The sequence below is a fragment of the Rana temporaria genome, chromosome 4 (assembly GCF_905171775.1).
Source record: "Rana temporaria chromosome 4, aRanTem1.1, whole genome shotgun sequence".
Lineage (NCBI taxonomy): Eukaryota > Metazoa > Chordata > Amphibia > Anura > Ranidae > Rana > Rana temporaria.
The window spans coordinates 225,380,710-225,403,165 of NC_053492.1; the positions used below are offsets into that span (position 1 = coordinate 225,380,710).

At 47.1% G+C, this 22,456-nt stretch overlaps 1 protein-coding gene across 2 annotated transcripts in view; it reads left to right on the forward strand.

Moving 5' to 3' along the window:
* Positions 1-3,537: 3,537 nt before the first annotated feature.
* Positions 3,538-22,456, forward strand: part of SMAP1 (small ArfGAP 1) — a 311,133-nt gene continuing 292,214 nt past the window's right edge. The window contains exon 1 of one of the 2 annotated variants that reach the window (XM_040349919.1): positions 3,538-3,859. In XM_040349919.1, coding sequence (XP_040205853.1) covers positions 3,742-3,859 — 118 coding nt within the window. In that variant the 5' untranslated portion in view covers positions 3,538-3,741. The remainder of the gene's footprint in view (positions 3,860-22,456) is intronic. The other variant, XM_040349920.1, reaches the window with a different exon arrangement.

Genomic DNA, 22,456 nt, shown 5'->3' on the forward strand with positions numbered 1-22,456 from the left:
ATGAAAGTAGTGTAGTAGTGTGAACCCAGCCTCAGTAACTACCACAGCCGTTTCAACTGTGGGAAATCCTGAAAACATGACCTGTTGGTGCGCCTTGAGGACTGGAGTTGAGAAACACTGCCCCATACACACGATATATGAAATATCTGATTTTCTGTCGGAAAAACCTTGGATGGTTTTTCCAACGGATATCCGCTCAAGCTTGGCTTGCATACACACGGTCACACAAACGTTCTCTGAACTTTCGTCCGTCAAGAACGCGGTGGCGTACAACACTACGAAAAGCCGAGAAAATTAAGTTCAATACTTCCGAGCATGCGTCAAATTGTTTCTCAGCATGTGTCGGAATTTTGCGCATCGGAATTGGAAAATTTGAGAACCAGCTCTCAATCTTTTGCTGGCGGAAATTCTGACAGCAAAAGTCCGATGGAGCATACACGCGGTCGGAATTTCCGTTCAAAAACTCACATTAGACTTTTTCTGGTGGAATTTCCGATTTGTGTGTACGGGGCATAAGGCTGGGTTCACACTGGTACGAAATTACTGTTGTATGACTGTCATCCTACTTTTCTCTGCAACATCGGTCCTACACCATCCGACTTGAATGAACAGGATAAGATTTTGCTCTGACTTTGAGATAGTCTGACTTGTCCTGTGACCATTCAAAACAATTCCAGTGCGAAGAATTCCTTTTACTGCTGTTGTCCCAAGTCATATGGTTAGGACAAGGATCCGACTTCAATGGGCTGGACCAAAGTAGTGCAGGAACCTTTTTCAAAGTCAGACCGATTTGTGTCGGACCAGTTAAGACGGCTCTCATAGGGAACCATTGATTTATACACATCATGCGACATGAGCTCCTAATGTCGGAGCGTTTGCAGTGTGAACCCGGCCTAAGGGCTTCACAGAACAACTGTATTTATACTGGCCCAGATTCAAGAAGCAATTGCGCCTGTGTAACCATAGGTTACACAGCACAATTGCTTACTTGCTCCGGCGTTACGAATGCTCCTGATTCAGGAACATCGTAACGCCGACTGCAGCCTAAAATCTGCGTGGCATAAGGCTCTTATGCCACGCATATTTTAGGCTGCATTCTTGCGATGACCGCTAGGGGGCGCTCCCATTGTGCTCAGTGTATAGTATGCAAATTGCATACTAACACCGATTCACAATGTTGCGCGAGCCCTGCGTACGCAAGTTATGTCGTTTCCGTACGGCGTGTTTAGCGTAAGGCTGCCCCTTCTAATAGTAGGGGCAGCCAATGCTAAAGTATACCCGTCGTTCCCGCGTCGCGAAATTTGAATTTCACGTCGTTTGCGTAAGTGATTCGTGAATGGCGCTGGACGCCATTCACGTTCACTTGGAAGCAAATGACGTCCTTGCGACGTCATTTGCCGCAATGCACGTCGGGAAAGTTTCCCAACGGAGCATGCACTCGGCGCGGGAGCGCGCCTAATTTAAATGATTCCCGCCCCCTACGGGATCATTTAAATTGCGTGCTCTAGCGCCGGGCAATTTTGCCGGCGCGCCCGCGCAATTCACGGAGCTTCTGCTCTGTGAATCAAGGGCAGCAGAGCAAATTTGCGGGGGCGCAGGGCAAAATCGTTGCCCTGCGCCTTCCGCAAAAAAAGCGCAAATCTCTTTGAATCCGGGCCACTGAGATTAAATTACACACACTCTATTTACTAATTAGGTGACTTCTGAAGGAAATTGGTTCCACTCAATTTTAGTTGGGGGCAACAGAAAAAAGGGGGCTGAATAAAAAAAAGAATGCCACACTTTTCAGATATTTATTTGTATAACATTTTAAAAACAATTTATAATTTTCCATTACTTTACATTGTAGCAAAGTGTCATTTTCCTCCAAACTCCTTGTCTACAACTGAGTGACCACCTCATTAAGAATAACCTTGGGGGGCGTGACCGGCATGCGAGTAAGTCGGCCGCATAAGGACAGAGCGCCACACACCGGCCCTCTATCACGAGCGTCTGCCAGCTTCCCACTGTCTATCACAGCATGCCTGAGCCAGCTTCTCATTGCCGCTGCACTCGAGTGGACATGTCATTATAAAGGAAGTACGATCGGCTCCCCCTCAAGCTGACGGACTTTTGCAACTACCACTATTTTATTCTCTAGGGCAGGGGTGTCAAACTGGCGGCCCTCCAGCTGTTCCGAAACTACAAGTCCCATCATGCCTCTGCCTGTGAGAGTCATGCTTGTAACTGTTAGCCTTGCAATGCCTCATGGGACTTGTAGTTTTGCAACAGCTGGAGGGCCACCAGTTTGACAGCTCTAGGGTATCTGCTTTCAGAAAATATATAATATTTGTGTAATCTTCAGGCCTACAATTATTTTTTAAGCCTGTGCAAAAAAATAAAAAGACACGCAAAAACAGCTCTGGGGACGAATGGGTTAAATCGAAGGGTTTAGATTGGCTTTATGATTTACTGCTGCTCAGGGGCTCTGGGCTTCAGCAAAATGGCAGCCTCCAGTAAGAAGAAACAGGAGCAATGCTGGAGGCAGTTTACAGCACAGTTTTGGTAGCCTAAAGGCCCTTTCAGACGTGCGGACCGTATATCCGTTTTTCATCCATCTGATTTTGGATGAAATACGAACATACATGTAACCCAATGAGATAGCGCGTGTCAGCAGATGAACATCCGCTGACATCCGATCTCATCAGTCCCCGCTATGGTCCGTTTCTGCTGACGGAGGAAAATCCTATTTTTTCATTCCTTCTGCGGATCGGAAGAACTTGAATAAATGGTCTGTGTTCATCCGGTCCCCCATAGAGGAGAGTGGAGATCCGACAGGGTGGTCCCCGCACAGTGTTCAGAGACAGACCTGTCATCTGCCGGCTCAGCGGGGATCAACGGAGCGATCCCAGCTGAGCAAGCGGATGGTTAAATCGGATCTTCATGGGATCTGCACGTCTGAAAGGGCCCTTATTATTAATGTTGAATTAACATAATTTTTTATGAAGCTGTGCAACCAATCAGCTTTTATCTTCAGCTTGTTCAGTTAGATAATGAAAATGAAAGGTAAAAGCTGACTGGTTGAACAGATTTTTGTGGTTCCAATTTTAGTAGATTCCCCCCAATGCATTCTGAATAATCTCAGACTGATGTCATCAATACCAGCCTCAATGGAGGTGATGGTAGTAGAATAGGTGAGGTACCATGTAGGTGACCAGCAAAGTGCTCCATAATAATGGTATAAATGTCCCTATGGATATAGCCGCATGCTGGCATCACTCCTACTGCAATTCATATGGACCTCTAGGTGTGTCTACATGCTGGTAACAAAACTGCTCCCAGCACATGTGTGGACACCCGGAATTCCCCAATAAGGTGACGTCACATAACCAGCGGCCACGACCACCGATCCGTCTCCTGTTTGCGTCACGCAGGTGTGCCCTCACGACACGCCCACCATACCTGTCACGCTTCTGCATCACCCGGCGACAGTGTGGGCGTGCACTTCGCGGGAAGAGGCGTGGTTAGGAGAAGGAGGAAGCCGGACGGGCAGTGATTGGTGGATTGTGGAGGAAAGTGTCGTCACGGTGTGAGGTTCCCGGAAGTGTCGTGTGTAAGGGAGAGAGGAGAGTGAGCAGAGGAGGCTGTGTTCAGCTGACTGATAGCGGATAGAGCGCTCTCTTCTCTGTATAGGACTGCTGTGTGAGCCACACTTATCCTTCCAGAGCCACCGTGACCGACACTGCTCCCCTGCCCGCAGACATGGCCACCCGCTCAGAGAGGGAGAAGGCCCTGAAGCTGAATGAGCAGCACCAGGCCATCCTGTCTCGTATGCTGAGGGAGGAGGACAACAAGTACTGCGCTGACTGCGAGGCCAAGGGTAAGGTGGTGAGGGGGGGGGCTCTGCTATGAATGACCAGCTGTCACTGACACCCCACATCCTCCATTCATGGCTACAGCACTCTGGATCTGATTGCTTGTTGTGCAGCTCTGACAGTTCTTCTTTCAGACCAGAATTCTGTGCTGTACTCGAAGTTTCCTTTAGGGTCACTCCCCACATGCTTTGCAATGTGACCAGTCAGCGTTACATTTACCAGAACTATATGATATGAGGACCTACCTGAATGATCCAATCAGGCAGGCCCTTTCACCACTGAGGACCTACCTGGATGGTCCAGGCAGGCCCTTTCACCACTGAGAACCTACCTTGATGGTCCAATCAGGCAGACCCTTGCATCACTGAGGACCTACCTGGATCATCCAATCAGGCAAGCCCTTGCACCACTGAGGACTTACCTGAATGATCCAACCAGGCAGGCCCCTGCACCACTGAGGACCTACCTGGATGGTCCAATTAGGCAGACCCTTGCACCACTGAGGACCTACCTGGATGATCCAATCAGGCAGGCCCTTGCACCACTGAGGACCTACCTGGATGATCCAATCAGGCAGGCCCTTGCACCACTGAGGACCTACCTGGATGATCTAATCAGGCAGGCCCTTGCACCACTGAGGACCTACCTGGATGATCTAATCAGGCAGGCCCTTGCACCACTGAGGACCTACCTGGATGATCCAATCCGGCAGGGCCTTCCATGTAGTTGTTGATTGTACCATCAGATTGAAAGGTGTGTGTGTGTGGTGGCCTTACGCAGTGCAAACAAAACTGATCTATGTCCAATTCAAGAATATGATTGAATTGTCATCGATTAGAGTGAGAATAAAATGGCGTGGCTGAGCAATGAGTGACGGTGATGGGATCCATCAATCCAAGACAGTTGGGTGTGGTGGGAAAATAAACTGTACAGGTTGATCTTTGGTGTTTTTGTGAATCATGATGAAGCTACATTTGGGCATGTAAGGGTGCCAGAGACACCACTGATCGACCCGTATGACTGGTTGTTTAACATCACCACAACCGATTGACTAGGGTTGAATTAAGCCATCACTATCTGTTGCTTATCACTCAGCCTCTCTATTTATGTCTTCCACTGATGTCCCATTTATTTAATGAGACATCAACATGTCTTATCACACCATGTATGGCCACCGCTAGAGCTTCCCCATTCCTACTGGATGGACAGGTATGCACGGCTATGACACATCTAATTGCCTACATGGGATGTTTTGGTTTAGTCAGTCTATTATTAGCCGTAGTGATTAATTCTGTAATGATTGCTCATTACACTTCTTCTCATTATTATTATTTCCTCTTTATTTGTTTTCTTTTCTGTAATATAAATATTACGTAATCCTTTTCATTTAAGGATCCTGCATTTAACACTTAAACTGCTGAAAGGATTACATTTTTAAGGGATCTGTAATAAAGACCGATCACTACGATGCTTTCTCCCTGTGCACGGTGACTGGTTTTGTCTCCGCCTCCTCCTGCAGACAGCCTGTGGTTGGTGGGCCTGCTAGACTCCACCCACAGCTCTGCCATGTGCATAGGGTATATACAGCACAGTGATGTCAATACTACATGTACAAGGTGATAACTGGGTTTGTAATGACATTTGGCACACACAAAGTGGGTTTATATTCGTCGCAGCTGCTGAGGAATATATTTAAGTGGGAGGTTTGGGCCTAGAGTTCAGCTTTAAAGCTGATCTCTGGGCATTAACCAGAATATTAACAGTTTAACCGGTTCCTTACCGAGTCATTGTAAAATAACGTCGGCAGGAACCTTCCCTCCAGGTGGACGTCGTATGCCGTCCTGGGTTTCCCGGCTGTCTAGGGGGCGAGCACGCCACCGCCGCTTCCCTGGGCACCCGGTGTGCATTCCCTGAGAACGCAATGTCCGCCGGGCACCCGCACTTGCCTGCGATCACAGCAGGACCGTGGATCTGTGTGTATAAACGCACAGATGTGTGTTCCCAGTACAGAGGAACACAGATCGGTCCCCTCCCCTCCCCTTACAGTTAGAATCACTCCCTAGGGAACATATTAACCCCTTGATCGCCCCCTAGTGTTAACCCCTTCCCTGCCAGTCACATTTACACAGTAATTAGTGCAGGTTTATAGCACTAATCGCTGTATGAATGTGAATGGTCCCAAAACAGTGTCAAAAGTGTCTGTAAGCTGTAAGGATGAGCTCCAGCGTGTTCGCATGGTACACGTGCAGAGCCGGCCAGGAAGTCTGCACGGTGCTGCGCTAATCACAGCCAGGGAGACATTGCCCAGATGCTCGGCTGCAGAGTTTGGGAAATGTATCCCTGGCTGTGATTAGCGCCGTGCAAACTTCCTGGCGGGCTCTGCATGTGTACCATGCGAACACGCTGGAGCTCATCCTTAATCTGCTGTCTTCAGTTTGTATGTATTCTTTAGAAAGTGTTAGATTTTCTCTTCCTGGTTGGCAGTGAAGTCTGGGCATACAGCTCCTCTCCTTGTAGGTAGAGACTTTCAGCTCTGTACGTTGAATAGTTCAGCATTCTTCTAATCTAGTTATAGCATCCTCCCCAACACAAAAATCAGGCTACTTTGTGCCAAGTTGACGGAACTTGTCAGAAGTTATCAGGATGATAACAGAAGAACAGGATGTTAAAAAAAAGTCCTGCAAGCAGCATCTTTGAAGCAGTGTATACTGCTCCTCCACCACTCCTGCCCCTTGAAATGAATGGGCACTGCTGCCGAAGCGCCTGCAAAGAGATTCTGCAGCGGTGCTACAGGGCGCATTTAACCCCTTCAGCGGCCACTAGCTGGGTTATAAGCGCCCTGCTAGCAGCCGAATAGCGCCACTAAAATGATGGTAAAGCGCCGCTAAAACTAGGGGCGACTTTACCATCAACACCTGCCCGCTCCAGTGTGAAAGCAGCTGAGTTCCGCTGGAAAAAAAAATATTAAAAGTTAGCAGCTACAAATACTGCAGCTGCTGACTTTTAATATATGGACACTTGCCTGTCCTGGGCACCCGCGATGTCGGCACCCGAAGCCGATCTCTCACTCTGCTCTCGGGTGCTGCCCCGGCCATCTTCAGTAAGGGAATCTGGAAGCGGGCACAAAATTGGGTAATTAAAACTTTTGGACGAAGGGGGGGGGGGGGAAAAAAAAAACAGGCTTACTTTACGGTTTCGTTTTTTAAAAAATTCATTAACCACTTCCATACCAGGTACTTACGCAGCTTCCCGCCCAAGCCAATTTTCAGCTTTCAGCACTGTCGCACTTTGAATGGCAATTGCGCGGTCATGCTACACTGTACCCAAACAAAATTGGCGTCCTTTTTTCCCCACAAATAGAGCTTTCTTTTGGTGGTATTCGATCACCTCTGCGATTTTTTTTTTTTTTGCGCAACAACTAAAAAAAGGCTGAAAATTTGGAAAAAAAATTACGTTTTTATTTGTTTCTGTTAATTTTTTTGTAAATAAGTTTTCTCTTTCAATTACGGGCACTGATATGGCGGCACTAATGGGCACCGATGAGATGGCACTGATGGACATCGATGAGGTAGTACTGATGGGCACAGATGAGGTGGCACTGATTGGCGGCGCTGGTATGCGACACTGATGGGCACACATAGGCGGCACTGATGGGCACACATAGGCGGCACTGATGGGCACACATAGGCGGCACTGGGCACACATAGGCGGCACTGATGGGCACTCATGGGCGGCACTGGGCACTCATAGGCGGCACAGATGGGCACTCATGGGCGGCACTGATGGATACTTATGGGTGGCACAGATGGGCACTGATAGGTGGGCACTGGGCATGGATGGGCACTGTGGGGTGGCACTGATGGACACTGGGGTGGCACTGATGGACACTGGGGTGGCGCTGATGGACACTGGGGTGGCGCTGATGGACACTGGGGTGGCAGCACTGATTTTTGCCAGGTTGCCAGTCAGTGCCCATTTGTGGGCACTGACTGGCATCTTTTTTTTTTTCTTTATGCTTTTTTTTTTCTGTCATTTTTTTTTTTTTTGCCCACCCTGGTGCTCCAGGGTGGGCATCCCTGGTGGTCCAGTGTGGCGATCCGAGGGGGGGCTGCGCTGATAAACAATCAGCGCTAACCCCCCCTGTCAGGAGAGCCGCCGATCGGCTATCCTCTACTCGCGTCTGTCAGACGCGAGTGAGGAAGAGCCATCGACGGCTCTTCCTGTTTACATCGTGATCAGCCGTGGTTGGACACGGCTGATCACGTGGTAAAGAGTCTCCGCCGGAGGCTCTTTACCGAGATCGGAGATGCAGGGTGTCAGACTGACACCCCGCATCACCGATCGCCGCGATGCGCGCCCCCACGGGCGCGCGCGGCATGAAATCCTGCAGGACGTTCTAGAACGTCCTGTCAGGATTTCATAACCACTTCCCGGACGTAAATCGGCCATAGGCCGGGCGGGAAGTGGTTAAAGTGTCTTTTTTTTTCCCCAAAAATTGTGTTTGGAAGACCGCTGCGCAAATACCTTGTGACATAAAATATTGCAACAACCGCTATTTTATTCCCTAGGGTCCATGCTAAAAAAATATATACTGTTTTGGGGTTCTAAGTGATTTTTCTAGCAGAAAAATACAGTATTTTTAATTGTAAGCAACAAGTGTCAGAAAAGATTTAGTATTTAAACGGTTAAACTGAGAACTTCTACACACCGAGTTCAGTTCATTGATAAGTAGAAACATTGTATTCTTTTCTCACACTTGGCAGGCTGTCCAGAGACAAGTCGCTCCACTGGAAACTTCAGGCAACTTGCATTGACTTCTATGATACAGAAGTTATTTGCAAGTCCTGCTGAAGTAAATCGGCCTTTTTTTTTTTATAAACAATCGGCCGATGCCGATTAATTAAAAAGTGCCAAAAATTGGCCGATATATCGGCGACCTCTAGTCGGAACTGCAGGCAGGCCAGTAAAGCACCCTGGCTGGCCATTCTATTACAACGCTATGCTGTTGTCATTGATGTAGCATGTGGTTTAGAATTGTCCTGCTGAAAACTGCAAGGCCTTCCCTAAAAGATGGGTGGGAGCATATGCTCCTAAACCTGGATATATCTTTCAGCATTGATGGTGCCTTTCCAGATGTACAAGCCGCTCATTCCGTATGCATTAATGCACCTCATACCATCAGATGCAGGCTTTTAAACTGAGTGCCAATAAGCTGGGAGGTCCCTCTTTTCTTTAGTCCAGAATATGCAGCACCCATGGTTGCCAAAAAAAGAATGTCACATTTTTTGATTCTGCTGACCACAGAACAGTTTTCCACTTTGCAGTAGAACATTTTAAATGAGCTTTGGTTCAGAGAAGACGGTGTGTTTCTGGATCATGTTCAGATACGGCGGCTTCTTTGCATGATAGAGCTTTACCTTGCATTTTTGGATGGCACAGCATACAGTGGTCACAGACAGTTATTTTTGCTGAGCCCATGCAGTGATGTCCATCACAGAATCATGACAATTTTTTTTATTGCAGTGCCATCTGAGGGCCCAAAGCTCACGGTCATCCAGTATTGTGTTTTGGCTTTCTCCAGATTCTCAGAGTCTTCTGAATTTATGTATTGTAGATGATGATGATATATTTAAAATCTTTGCAATCTTATGTTGAGGAACACAATTCTGAAATTGTTCAACTTTACTTCTGAGACCCTCTAAGTCAGTGGTTCTCAACCTTTCTAGTGTCGTGACCCCTTGATAACATTTCACAAATTGTGGGGACCCCTAACTGTAAAATTATTTTCGTAGTGTGGAACCCGTACTACAGTGGTGTCTCGCAGCAGTGACACCTATGCTAAAATCAGGAGATAGGGTCTCCTTCAGCCCCTCCCACTTCACTTTCCTCAATAGTCAGCTGACTTCTAGTCTCTGCCCCCCAGCCATGGCGTGAACTGAATGGGTGGCTGCAAAGAGGCTGAGTCTGCGGCCGCGGGATTTAGGAACAGCCCAGCTGGGCGGCCGAGAAAAGTCTGGGAGAGTGGTGTGGGCTTCAGAAACAGTCCAGGATTTGATGACCCCTGGCAAATCATCATTCAACCCCCAAAGGGGGTCCCGACCCCCAGGTTGAGAACCACTGCTCTAAGTAGACCTGCACGATTCTGGCTAAAATGAGAATCACAATTTTTTTGCTTAGAAGATGGATCACGATTCTGGTGGCGTAACATCATCTTTCACATTAAAAAAAAAAAAAAAAAAAAAAAAAAAAAAATTGGGCTAACTTTATTGTTTTTTTTATTAATTAAAGTATATTTTCCCCCCAAAATTGCATTTGAAAGACTGCTGGGCAAATACAGTGTGACATAAAATATTGCAGCAACGGCTATTTTATTCCCTAGGGTCTCTGCTAAAATATATAATGTTTGGGGGTTCCAAGTGTCAGAAAAAGATTTGGACTTTAAGTGGTTAAACTTCATGCATATACACACAGAAGTTTCTTCTAAGAAGGAAGTTAGTTACAATGTTTCATGTTGTTAAAAACTTGGCAGACTGCCCAATATTTTCTTTACACACACAGAAGTTTATCCCATTAATCTAAGAAGGAACCATTAGCTACAATGTTTCCTGCTAAAAACCTGGCAGACTGCAGGGATATTTTCTTTTGACAGCTGATAAGTCTCTCCACTTGTTATATGAAAGAATCGGCAAACTCTGCATTTGAGATCGTTGGGGGGGGGGGGGGGGGGGGTTGAATCGAGATCACAATTTTTTGAAAATATCCCTACCACTATTACATTGGGCTCAGCATTCTAAAGTTGAACTTAACCAATCAATTTAACTGTTTCCTAGTGCATGCTGTGAATAAGAACCATCAGTCGCTGGTGCTCTCAGCCAAATGGCCAAGCCATCAAATGGAAAATGCAGATCAAACACAGTGTAAGATGGCAGCTTCCTTGGCTGTAAAGGATAAGGGGTTTGTTCCTTTTTTAAAGAAAGTTATTAAACAGCAGGATCAACAGGTATCAGTGCAGAGACCCCAGGGGACTGATGCTGTATCCACCTATTTAAGTATAATGGGGGGTGCGTTTTTTTTTTTTTTTTTGGGGTCGCATGACAATTAAAAAAAAAAAAAAAAAAAAAGCCAATTGTCCATCAGTAAATGGCTACACATCTGTTCAATGTTCCGTTCAGATAGGCCGCTCCTTTCACAGGCCGCCCAAGCTGCTCCTGGCTTTCAGTTAAAGGTTTGGTCCTCTGTACACATTTAATTCAGATTGGTTCACAGTTCTTTTCTGTTCTTCCCTGTTTTCCTGGCTCCTCTCCCCTGCAGTGTCCAATGATGGGGCATAAGATGGTCGGCTCTTTCTTTGTACCACTGGCTGGACCACTCGAGCAGAGAGGAGCTTGATGACCACAATGGAGGTACAGGGGGGCACTGAATGTGTAGGTATCGGCTTCTTAAGGATGCCGGCGGGTTCCAACAACTTCCTGCCAGTGTCCTTAACAACCAGCTGGTGTTGGCTCCTTAACAACCGGCCATTCATTGGTTAAGGATACCAAGCGGTTGACCGCTTATGAGCTGCCTGTGTGCATAGTGCATTTTAGAAGCGCTGCAGTGTGAAAGCACTCTAAACGGTTACTTTCTCGTTACAGCTCTTCACATTTAGACATGTTGTGTAAGGAAACTTGTGCTAAGAATATATTCACGATCTCGCTAACCTCTTGTTTTGGGAATGATAATTACTTGGCTGCTCTGCTGAACATAGATTCATATTTTGAGTCACTCAGGCAGGACCTGTTTTCAAATCCAGAATTCCTAAATCTGACTTCACTTCTATAATTCTTAGTCTAGGTCAGCGACTCCACGTATGTTGTGGCAGCTCTTATGTTCTTAGTATAGGTTCCCTTTAGGTTGAGTTCACACTGATTCAAATTCAATGCGGGTTTCTCAATGGATCTGGCTTGCACACCTCCGGGATGGCCGCTGTCCACATTGCAGAAGGGACCAGTGCGTCTTCTGGTCTGTTCAGGTATAAATTCAGCCAAAGATTCCGACCTGATTTTCATGTGAGACGGTGAACAGGGACACCCCGGACCCCATGCTCTGAGCTGTAGCCACATCTAGTGTGAACCTAGCCTTAAACCATCTACATGAGGTTTCTCAGAGCAGGTGGAGCTAATTTGGTGTGTATGTCGCTGCTGGGTCCACCCTTCTCCAGCATGTCTTTTGGAATGTCCCAGAAAGCTGCTGGAGGGGATACATGTTCTCGTATAGTAGAGATTGGAGCCCCCCCCCCCCCCAAAAAAAAAAAAAAAAAGTTTGGAGCAGTAAAGGTCTGCTTCTAATTTAATCTTTGAATGGTAACTCGGTTTGTCTTTATATTGACCTCTATACACCCTTGTACAGCAGAACACACACTGTAAGAGAGTAGCAACAACTATAAGCTTGCAGCACTCTATTGCATTGTGTAGCGCTGTTAGTCTAAGCCCTCGTTCACACTGCTCAGCTTTGAAATCATACGAGTTCATCTGAAATCACACAATTTCAAAGCCGAATTTCAGTCCGACTTCGGGGACCACTTAAAGGACATCTTTGTGGGTTCATGCACAGATGTCTATTGAAATCGTCACCATAAGTAGTGCAGAAACTACATTTGGAAATCAGTGTGGTGCTGCAAAGTCGGCGTTGCCTTGGGATTCTCCTTTTGCTGGCAATAGGCTCTGGATTTAACCTGTCAAATCATACCGTTGTGAACTGGGGCTAACGCAGAGATTACTGATACCATGGCAGTGTTCATTCTAGGGACTGCAGCAGGTCCTTGTCTGGGCTGTAAAAAGTGAGGTCATAGACCTGGCTACGTTGTATGGCAGGTATATGGAATTGGTGGACCTCCAGCTGTTGCAGCACTACAAGTCCCATGAGGCATAGCAAGACTGACGGCCACAAGAATGACACCCAGAGGCATGATGGGACTTGTAGTTTTGAAATAGCTGGAGGTCCGCTAATTGCATATTCCTGGTGTATGGCATTTGCTGAGGAAATCCCAAGAAGAGAACAGAATACAAATCCTTTGTGAAATATAATGGCTCCCACATATCTGTTTTCAACAGAGTATTTAGTTGCATGCCAATAGTACTTACTGCTTCAAAGCTAAGTAGGTCACCAGTTTGCAGTCATCAAGAAATGTATATCTTGCAGAAGTAATTGTACATTATTTTCATTTGTTTTTCCTTTGAGAGAATATATTTATTATTTTCATTTTGGGGGGGGGGGGGGGTTGTTGTGCAATTTGAAAGGTTTTTGCAAATACTTCCCAAGAATGTTGGGGACAAGGGGCTCTTTTTTTATAAAATATTTTGGGTTATTTTCCTCATTCTAATCATTGAGCTGTTTCTAATTTTTGTACAGCCTGCACCGTTGAAAGGGACGGTCTCTGTAACTTGATCATGTTTTCTGTGTGTAAAAGCTTTTGTCTTGTATACGTTCTAGTACTGCACAGTTTATGCATGTAAATAAATTCCCTATGACATTGTGCATCATATTAATGGTTAGATACGTTCTTACCTAAGTGTATTGGAGCACTCTTTTAGTATTTGGATTTTGTTACCAGTTTCTGCTTCCACTTTGACACCACAAGCTTTTTTTATGGGATTATTTCATAAGGTGGTATCTTGCATTTATTGAGGTATGGGTGCTTTCACTGACTAATTTTAAATGTAAACTTTAGCAGTTTAGTGGTTGGCACATCACCCATGCAGCAATGGGGTCCTTGGTTCAAATCCTGTTCACTACACTGTCTGTGTGGAGTTTGGATCTCCTCCAGTGTAGGTGTTTTTTTTTTTCAGGGTACCCCGGATTCCTCCTCCACCAAAGTGAGAGTTGGGTTAATTGGCTCCTGTCTAGACTGGCCCTTGTATGTGCATGTGAGAAAGGAACCTTAGACCAGTGTTTCTCAACTCCAGTCCTCAAGGCGCACCAACAGGTCATGTTTTCAGGATTTCCCTCGGTTGAAACGGCTGTGGTAGTTACTTAGGCAGTGAAACTGATGAAATCACCTGTGCAAAATAATGGAAAGCCTGAAAACATGACCCGTTGGGGCGCCTTGAGGACTGGAGTTGAGAAACACTGCCTTAGACTTCCAGCAGGGACTGATGTAAATGAATCGTATGTAAAGTGCTGTGTAAACTGACAGTGCTATAGAAATTCCTTTTTGATGGAGAAATCCAGTCTGAGCTTTTTAGTCTGGGCTTCTCCTCTGGGTCATATAAGTGCAATTTGTTTTGTTCTCCTGTGACTCGTTTTCAGCAGAGAGGTCTGAAGTCCATTCTCTGACGTCACAGAAATCAGTCCAGGCACCGTGTCGTTGCAGCAATAAAGTCTGGCTCTGCCAGGTGCCTGGACTGATGCCTGTCTCGGCCTCTCAGCGAGCCACTAAGAGCCTCAGACGGCCACTCGCCCCTCCACAGCTAAGCGCTCCAGTGAGCGAGGAGGAGCAGAGAGAAGAGCTGCTGACTAACAGGCAGCAGCTCTCCGCTCGGTGAGCTGTGTGAACAAAGCCATCTGTGATTTTTTTTTTTTTTTTTTTTTTTCCGCTTGGTTTTCGATGTAGAGGCAGCGGAGGACAGATGCAGCATCGGACTGATGCTGCATCCACCTAGATAAGTATAAAAGGGAAAAAAATATATATCATACGTCTCTTTTTTTAAATAAAAAAGATAAAAATAAATCTTGGCGGTGATGGGGAAAAATGTCAGACATTATGGTCTGAATACATTAAGTGTGGTTCCCCCCCCCAAAAAAAAAAAATTGCGCTTGTAAGACCGCTGCGCAAATACGGTGTGACAAAGTATTGCAACGAACACCATTTTATTCTCTAGGGCAGGGGTGGGCAATTATTTTTTCGATGGGGCCACATGAGAAACTAAAAATATTTTGGATGGCCGGGCCAAAAGGCTAAACTCAATACTGCATAAAATCAATTGTATTTCTTTATAAAAAGCAGTAAATATCATTGTTGGAAAACTGGTACGAGTACTTGTTATAGACATGGCACAGGAGGGGGACAGAGGCTGGGGACATGGCACAGGAGGGGGACAGAGGCTGGGGACATGGCACAGGAGGGGGACAGAGGCTGGGGACATGGCACAGGAGGGGGACAGAGGCTGGGGACATGACACAGGAGGGGGACAGAGGCTGGGGACATGACACAGGTGGGGGACAGAGGCTGGGGACATGACACAGGAGGGGGACAGAGGCTGGGGACATGGCACAGGAGGGGGACAGAGGCTGGGGACATGACACAGGTGGGGGACAGAGGCTGGGGACATGGCACAGGAGGGGGACAGAGGCTGGGGACATGGCACAGGAGGGGGACAGAGGCTGGGGACATGGCACAGGAGGGGGACAGAGGCTGGGGACATGGCACAGGAGGGGGACAGAGGCTGGGGACATGGCACAGGAGGGGGACAGAGGCTGGGGACATGGCACAGGAGGGGGACAGAGGCTGGGGACATGGCACAGGAGGGGGACAGAGGCTGGGGACATGGCACAGGAGGGGGACAGAGGCTGGGGACATGGCACAGGAGGGGGACAGAGGCTGGGGACATGGCACAGGAGGGGGACAGAGGCTGGGGACATGGCACAGGAGGGGGACAGAGGCTGGGGACATGGCACAGGAGGGGGACAGAGGCTGGGGACATGGCACAGGAGGGGGACAGAGGCTGGGGACATGGCACAGGAGGGGGACAGAGGCTGGGGACATGGCACAGGAGGGGGACAGAGGCTGGGGACATGGCACAGGAGGGGGACAGAGGCTGGGGACATGGCACAGGAGGGGGACAGAGGCTGGGGACATGGCACAGGAGGGGGACAGAGGCTGGGGACATGGCAGAGGCTGGGGACAGGCAGCCACTGTTTAATCAATAACAATTGATTAAACAGTGGCTGCATGTGATGGCACAGTGGCTGCCTGTGATGGCACAGTGGCTGCCTGTGATGGCACAGTGGTTGCGTTTGATGGGCACAGTGGCGACAATTGATGGCACAGTGGCTGCGTGTGATGGGCACAGTGGCAACAATTGATGGCACAGTGACTGCGTGTGTTGGCACAGTGACTGCGTGTGTTGGCACAGTGGCTGCGTGTATTGGCACAGTGGCTGCGTGTTATTGGCACAGTGGCTGCGTGTTATTGGCACAGTGGCTGCGTGTTATTGGCACAGTGGCTGCGTGTTATTGGCACAGTGGCTGCGTGTGATTGGCACAGTGGCTGCGTGTGATGGGCACAGTGGCTGCGTGTGATGGGCACAGTGGCTGCGTGTGATGGGCACAGTGGCTGCGTGTGATGGGCACAGTGGCTGCGTGTGATGGGCACAGTGGCTGCGTGTGATGGGCACAGTGGCTGCGTGTGATGGGCACAGTGGCTGCGTGTGATGGGCACAGTGGCTGCGTGTGATGGGCACAGTGGCTGCGTGTGATGGCACAGTGGCTGCCTGTGATGGCACAGTGGCTGCCTGTGATGGCACAGTGGCTGCCTGTGATGGCACAGTGGCTGCCTGTGATGGCACAGTGGTTGCGTTTGATGGGCACAGTGGCGACAATTGATGGCACAGTGGCTGCGTGTGATGGGCACAGTGGCAACAATTGATGGCACAGTGACTGCGTGTGTTGGCACAGTGACTGCGTGTGTTGGCACAGTGGCTGCGTGTATTGGCACAGTGGCTGCGTGTTATTGGCACAGTGGCTGCGTGTTATTGGCACAGTGGCTGCGTGTGATTGGCACAGTGGCTGCGTGTGATGGGCACAGTGGCTGCGTGTGATGGGCACAGTGGCTGCGTGTGATGGGCACAGTGGCTGCGTGTGATGGGCACAGTGGCTGCGTGTGATGGGCACAGTGGCTGCGTGTGATGGGCACAGTGGCTGCGTGTGATGGGCACAGTGGCTGCGTGTGATGGGCACAGTGGCTGCGTGTGATGGGCACAGTGGCTGCGTGTGATTGGCACAGTGGTGACAATTTATGGTGGCACAAGTGGCTGCGTGTGTTGGCACAAGTGGCTGCGTGTGTTGGCACAAGTGGCTGCATGTGTTGGCACAAGTGGCTGCATGTGTTGGCACAAGTGGCTGCGTGTGATGGGCACAGTGACCCCTCCCGGCCCTGCCTACTGTTATCACCGTGGCGGGGAACATTAGACAGCGTTCGTTTGAACAGCTGTTTTCCCCGCTGCGCATAGACACTCCCCCTTGGACGGATCTGTCCAATCGCGAGCAAGGGGGAGTGTCTATGTGACTCCCCCTTGCTCGCGATTGGACAGATCCGTCCAAGGGGGAGTGCCTATGCGCGGCGGGGAAAACAGCTGTTCAAACGAACGCTGTCTAATGTTCCCCGCCGCGGTGATTAACGTGGCGGCGGCTGCGATTTCGGCGGCGGGGGTGGGCCGGATTAAAAGGTCCGCCGGGCCGTATACGGCCCGCGGGCCGTAGTTTGCCCAGGTCTGCTCTAGGGTGTTAGAATAAAAAATATATATAATGTTTGGGGGCTCTAATTGAAGGGAAGGAGATGGCAGTGAGAAACACATTTAGAATTGCTGGATTGCTGTTTAACTTGTAATGCCAACGGCCACCACAAGATGGCGCCAGATCACAGAAGGAAGCTTAGGCCTGCAGACGCCGCAAAGCTGTGGCCTCTATTACCAGCCAGTGCAAGCCCCACCGCGATCACACCGGCGGGGGAGGTGGGGGTGCACTGAGACACAGGACTCTAATTGTGGACGCGGCTTTGTGGCCTTTTGCAGGCCTAAGCTTTCCTCGGGCGCCAGGTCACTATTTTGTCGGGCCCTGAGTTAAGCCAACACATAAGTATGGGTAAACTACAAATTATCCTTGTGTTTTTTATTTATTATAGGTATGTATAGAACACTGAAAATGTAAGCAGCGCTTTACATATTGTACATTCTTATCAGTCCTTGACCTCGAGGAGCTTACCGTCCTATCTCTTATGCATACATATGTGTCCTGGGTAAATTAGCTTTTGTTTAAATTTGCCCTATCAACATCTCTTTGGAGTGTTGCAGGTAACCTGAGCACCCAGGGGAAACTCATGCAAGTGCAGGGAGAACACACTTTAACCACTTAAGACCCGGACCAAAATGCAGGTAAAGGACCAGGCCCCTTTTTGCAATTGGGCACTGCGTCGCTTTAACTGACAATTGCGCGGTCGTGCGATGTGGCTCCCAAACAAAATTGGCGTCCTTTTTTCCCCACAAATAAAGCTTTCTTTTGGTGGTATTTGATCACCTCTGTGGTTTTGATTTTTTTTGCGCTATAAACAAAAATAGAGCGACAATTTTGAAAAAAAATCAATATTTTTTACTTGTTGCTCTAATAAATATCCCCCAAAAATATATAAAAACAATATTTTTTTTCCTCAGTTTAGGCCGATATGTATTCTTCTACCTATTTTTGGTAAAAAAAAAATCGCAATAAGCGTTTATCGATAGGTTTGCGCAAAATTTATAGCTTTACAAAATAGGAAATGGTTTTATTGCATTTTAATTAATTTTTTTTTACTACTAATGGCGGCGATCAGCGATTTTATTTTTTTTAATGTTTTTCGTGACTGCGACATTATAGCGGACACTTCGGACAATTTTGACACATTTTTGGGACCATTGTATTTTCACAGCTAAAAATGCATTGTTTACTGTGAAAATGACAATTGCAGTTTGGGAGTTAACCACACTTAACCTGAAGGGGTTAAGTGTGACCTCATCTGTGTTTCTAACTCTAGGGGTGGTGTGGCTGTAGGTCTAACGTCATTGATTGTGATTCCCTATATAAGGGAACACACGATCGATGACAGCGCCACAGTGAAGAACAGGGAAGCTGTGTTTACACACGGCTCTCCCCGTTCTTCAGCTCCGGGGACCGATCGCGGGACTCCAGCGGCGATCGGGTCCACGAGTCCCGCGGCCACTGAGCCTCGGCCCGGGTCGCAGGTGCGCGCCTGCGACCCACGGCTGGGCATTATACAGGTACATGATTGTGCCCAACCGTGCCATTCTGCCGACGTATATCGGCGTTAGGCCATCCTTAAGTGGTTAAAGCAGTGTTTTGCCCAAAACAGAAATTAAAAGCCAGCAGCTACACATATACTGCAGCTGCTGGCTTTTAATAAGAGGACACTTGCCTGTCCTGGAGTCCAGCGATGTCGGCACCACAGCTGATGTTTCCATCAGCTGTCGGTTACTGCCATTGCGGGTAAGGGAACCTGGCAGTGTAGCCTTTCAGTTTCACGCTATGAACCCTACTGCGCATGCACGAGGCCCACTCCTCTTTGCTACTGGCCCGGGGGAGGAGGAGGAGGGAGCCCTGCGATGACGTCTCGAGCTGCGCCCCAAACTCCCGAAGGTGGGAAAGGATATCTGTCAGAGAGGATACCCCACCTCCCCAATTGTGGCAGTGAAGGGGGGGGGGGGGCGGCAATCGGATGAGCAGAAGTTCCACTTTTGGGTGGAAATCTGCTTTAAAGCGGGAGTTCAATCGAATTTTTTTTTTTTTAACATTAGATTGAGGCTCATTTTGTCAAGGGGAATCGGGTAGTTTTTTTAAAATCGAAGCAGTACTTACCGTTTTAGAGAGCGATCTTCTCCGCCGCTTCCGGGTATGGTCTTCGGGACTGGGCGTTCCTATTTGATTGACAGGCTTCCGACGGTCGCATACATCGCGTCACGAGTAGCCGAAAGAAGCCGAACTTCGGTGCGGCTCTATACGGCGCCTGCGCACCGACGTTCGGCTACTTTCGGAAAATCGTGACGCGATGTATGCGACCGTCGGAAGCCTGTCGGAAGACTGTCAATCAAGTAGGAACGCCCAGTCCCGCAGCCCATACCCGGAAGCGGCGGAGAAGATGCATCTCTAAAACGGTAAGTACGGCTTCGATTGTAAAAAAACACCCGATTCCCCTTGACAAAACGAGCCTCAATCTAATGTTAAAAAAAAAAGGTTTTTGGGTGAACCTCCACTTTAAGATACTTTGCGCAAAGTCACTTTTAGGATGAACTTAGACATTTTAAATATTGGGCTTTGCATCGCAAGGTTGGCTGGAGGAAGAACATTCCGCACAATCTGCAATGAAGAAACCAGGAAAGAACTTTTGGTGGGGCTGCAATGAGACATGCTATGCACTGCAATAATGCATATGTAAGCTCAATGTACTGCTGTTAGTGTTTTATTTTTTTTGAACATAGGTTTTTCCTCCAGCACACTAAAGGCATGCCGATAGGTAAGCGTTCTCACAGGTTTGCTTTTCCCCCTTTCCCAGCATTACCTTTTACAGAAAAAAAAGTTTCCCTATTAAACATAACCGAGAATAGCTTTGGACTGTGTGAGCCCCAGGACAGGAACAGGATTGCACACCTTAGACTTTTTGACCTGTACTGTGCATTTACGTCATAAAGTGAGTGTGTGTGTTTACTGCTTGGGCAGCCTGGAAACCAGTTCTTCACCAAACTGGTTTGATCAGATACTTAGAAAGGTATGTCCTTAGAAAATCTAAATCCTGTATCATCATGATGTAGAATTCATTTCAGCATTATTCTGTTTTCCTAAAGTGGTGCATATTCTCAGTTTAAACATTTTAGAAAGTTTTCTATTGTGAATAAAATATGGGTGCAAGATTTGCAAATCATTGCATTCTGTTTATTTTGATTTACATAACATCCTAACTTATGAAATTTGGAGCATTTTAACTCCTCACACATTCAAGTTGAAGGGCTTCCCTACACACAGCAATCACCCCAAAGAAGCTTCAGCTCTCTTTTTTTTTTTTTTTTTTTTTTTTTTTAACTTCCCTCCACCTAAAAGATTTCAGTTTGTTGTTCAACTGAGTTGTACAGTTTTTCCATTTTTTTTTTTTTTTTTTTTTTTTTTTTTTTAAATGTGACATAAAAAAAGTTATGAAAATTATATAGAGAGAGAGAGATATATATAGAGATAGATATATAGAGATAGATAGATAGATAGATAGATAGATAGATAGATAGATATATATATATATATCTATCTATCTATCTATCTATCTCTTGGGGGAACTTGGTTCCACCACCTCTGGCTCAGACCCTTTGGTGCCTGCTCAACACAATCACTTGTAAATGCAAAAGTCTGGTTTCTGTGTTTACAGATGACAGCTTTGTAATCACCTGAACTCTGTATGTAATGCAATTCTGGTATTTAATGACCCTTTAAGACCCTTCTACTGTTTGTGAAATCTGAACGGGTCGTGGTTGAGTTCCTGCACCTATGTTCTGAGAAAAAAAGCTCTGTGTGTGTGTGTGTGTGTGTGTTTTCGGCCCCCTTGAACTTTGCAACCTTTTGCCACATTTCAGGCTTTAAACATAAAGATATAAAACTGTAATTTTTTTTTTTTTTGAAGAATCACTAACAAGTGGGACACAATCATGAAGTGGAACGAAATTTATTGGATATTTTAACAAAAAACTGAAAAATTGGGCATGCAAAATTATTCAGCCCCTTTACTTTCAGTGCAGCAAACTCTCTCCAGATGTTCAGTGAGGATCTCTGAATGATCCAATGTTGACCTAAATGACTAATGATGATAAATAGAATCCACCTGTGTGTAATCAAGTCTCTGTATAAATGCACCTGCACTGTGATAGTCTCAGAGGTCCGTTTAAAGCGTAGAGAGCATCATGAAGAACAAGGAACACACCAGGCAGGTCCAAGATACTGTTGTGGAGAAGTTTAAAGCCGGATTTGGATACAAAAAGATTTCCCAAGCTTTAAACATCCCAAGGAGCACTGTGCAAGCGATAATATTGAAATGGGAGTATCAGACCACTGCAAATCTACGAAGAACTGGCCGTCCCTCTAAACTTTCAGCTCATACAAGGAGAAGACTGATCAGAGATGCAGCCAAGAGGCCCATGATCACTCTGGATGAACTGCAGAGATCTACAGCTGAGGTGGGAGACTCTGTCCATAGGACAACAATCAGTCGTATACTGCACAAATCTGGCCTTTATGGAAGAGTGGCAAGAAGAAAGCCATTTCTTAAAGATATCCATAAAAAGTGTTGTTTAAAGTTTGCCACAAGCCACCTGGGAGACACACCAAACATGTGGAAGAAGGTGCTCTGGTCAGATGAAACCAAAATCGAACTTTTTGGCAACAATGCAAAACGTTATGTTTGGCGTAAAAGCAACACAGCTCATCACCCTGAACACACCATCCCCACTGTCAAACATGGTGGTGGCAGCATCATGGTTTGGGCCTGCTTTTCTTCAGCAGGGACAGGAAAGATGGTTAAAATTGATGGGAAGATGGATGGAGCCAAATACAGGACCATTCTGGAAGAAAACCTGATGGAGTCTGCAAAAGACCTAAGACTGGGACGGAGATTTGTCTTCTAACAAGACAATGATCCAAAACATAAAGCAAAATCTACAATGGAATGGATCACAAATAAACATATCCAGGTGTTAGAATGGCCAAGTCAAAGTCCAGACCTGAATCCAATCGAGAATCTGTGGAAAGAACTGAGAACTTCTGTTCACAAACGCTCTCCATCCAACCTCACTGAGCTCGAGCTGTTTTGCAAGGAGGAATGG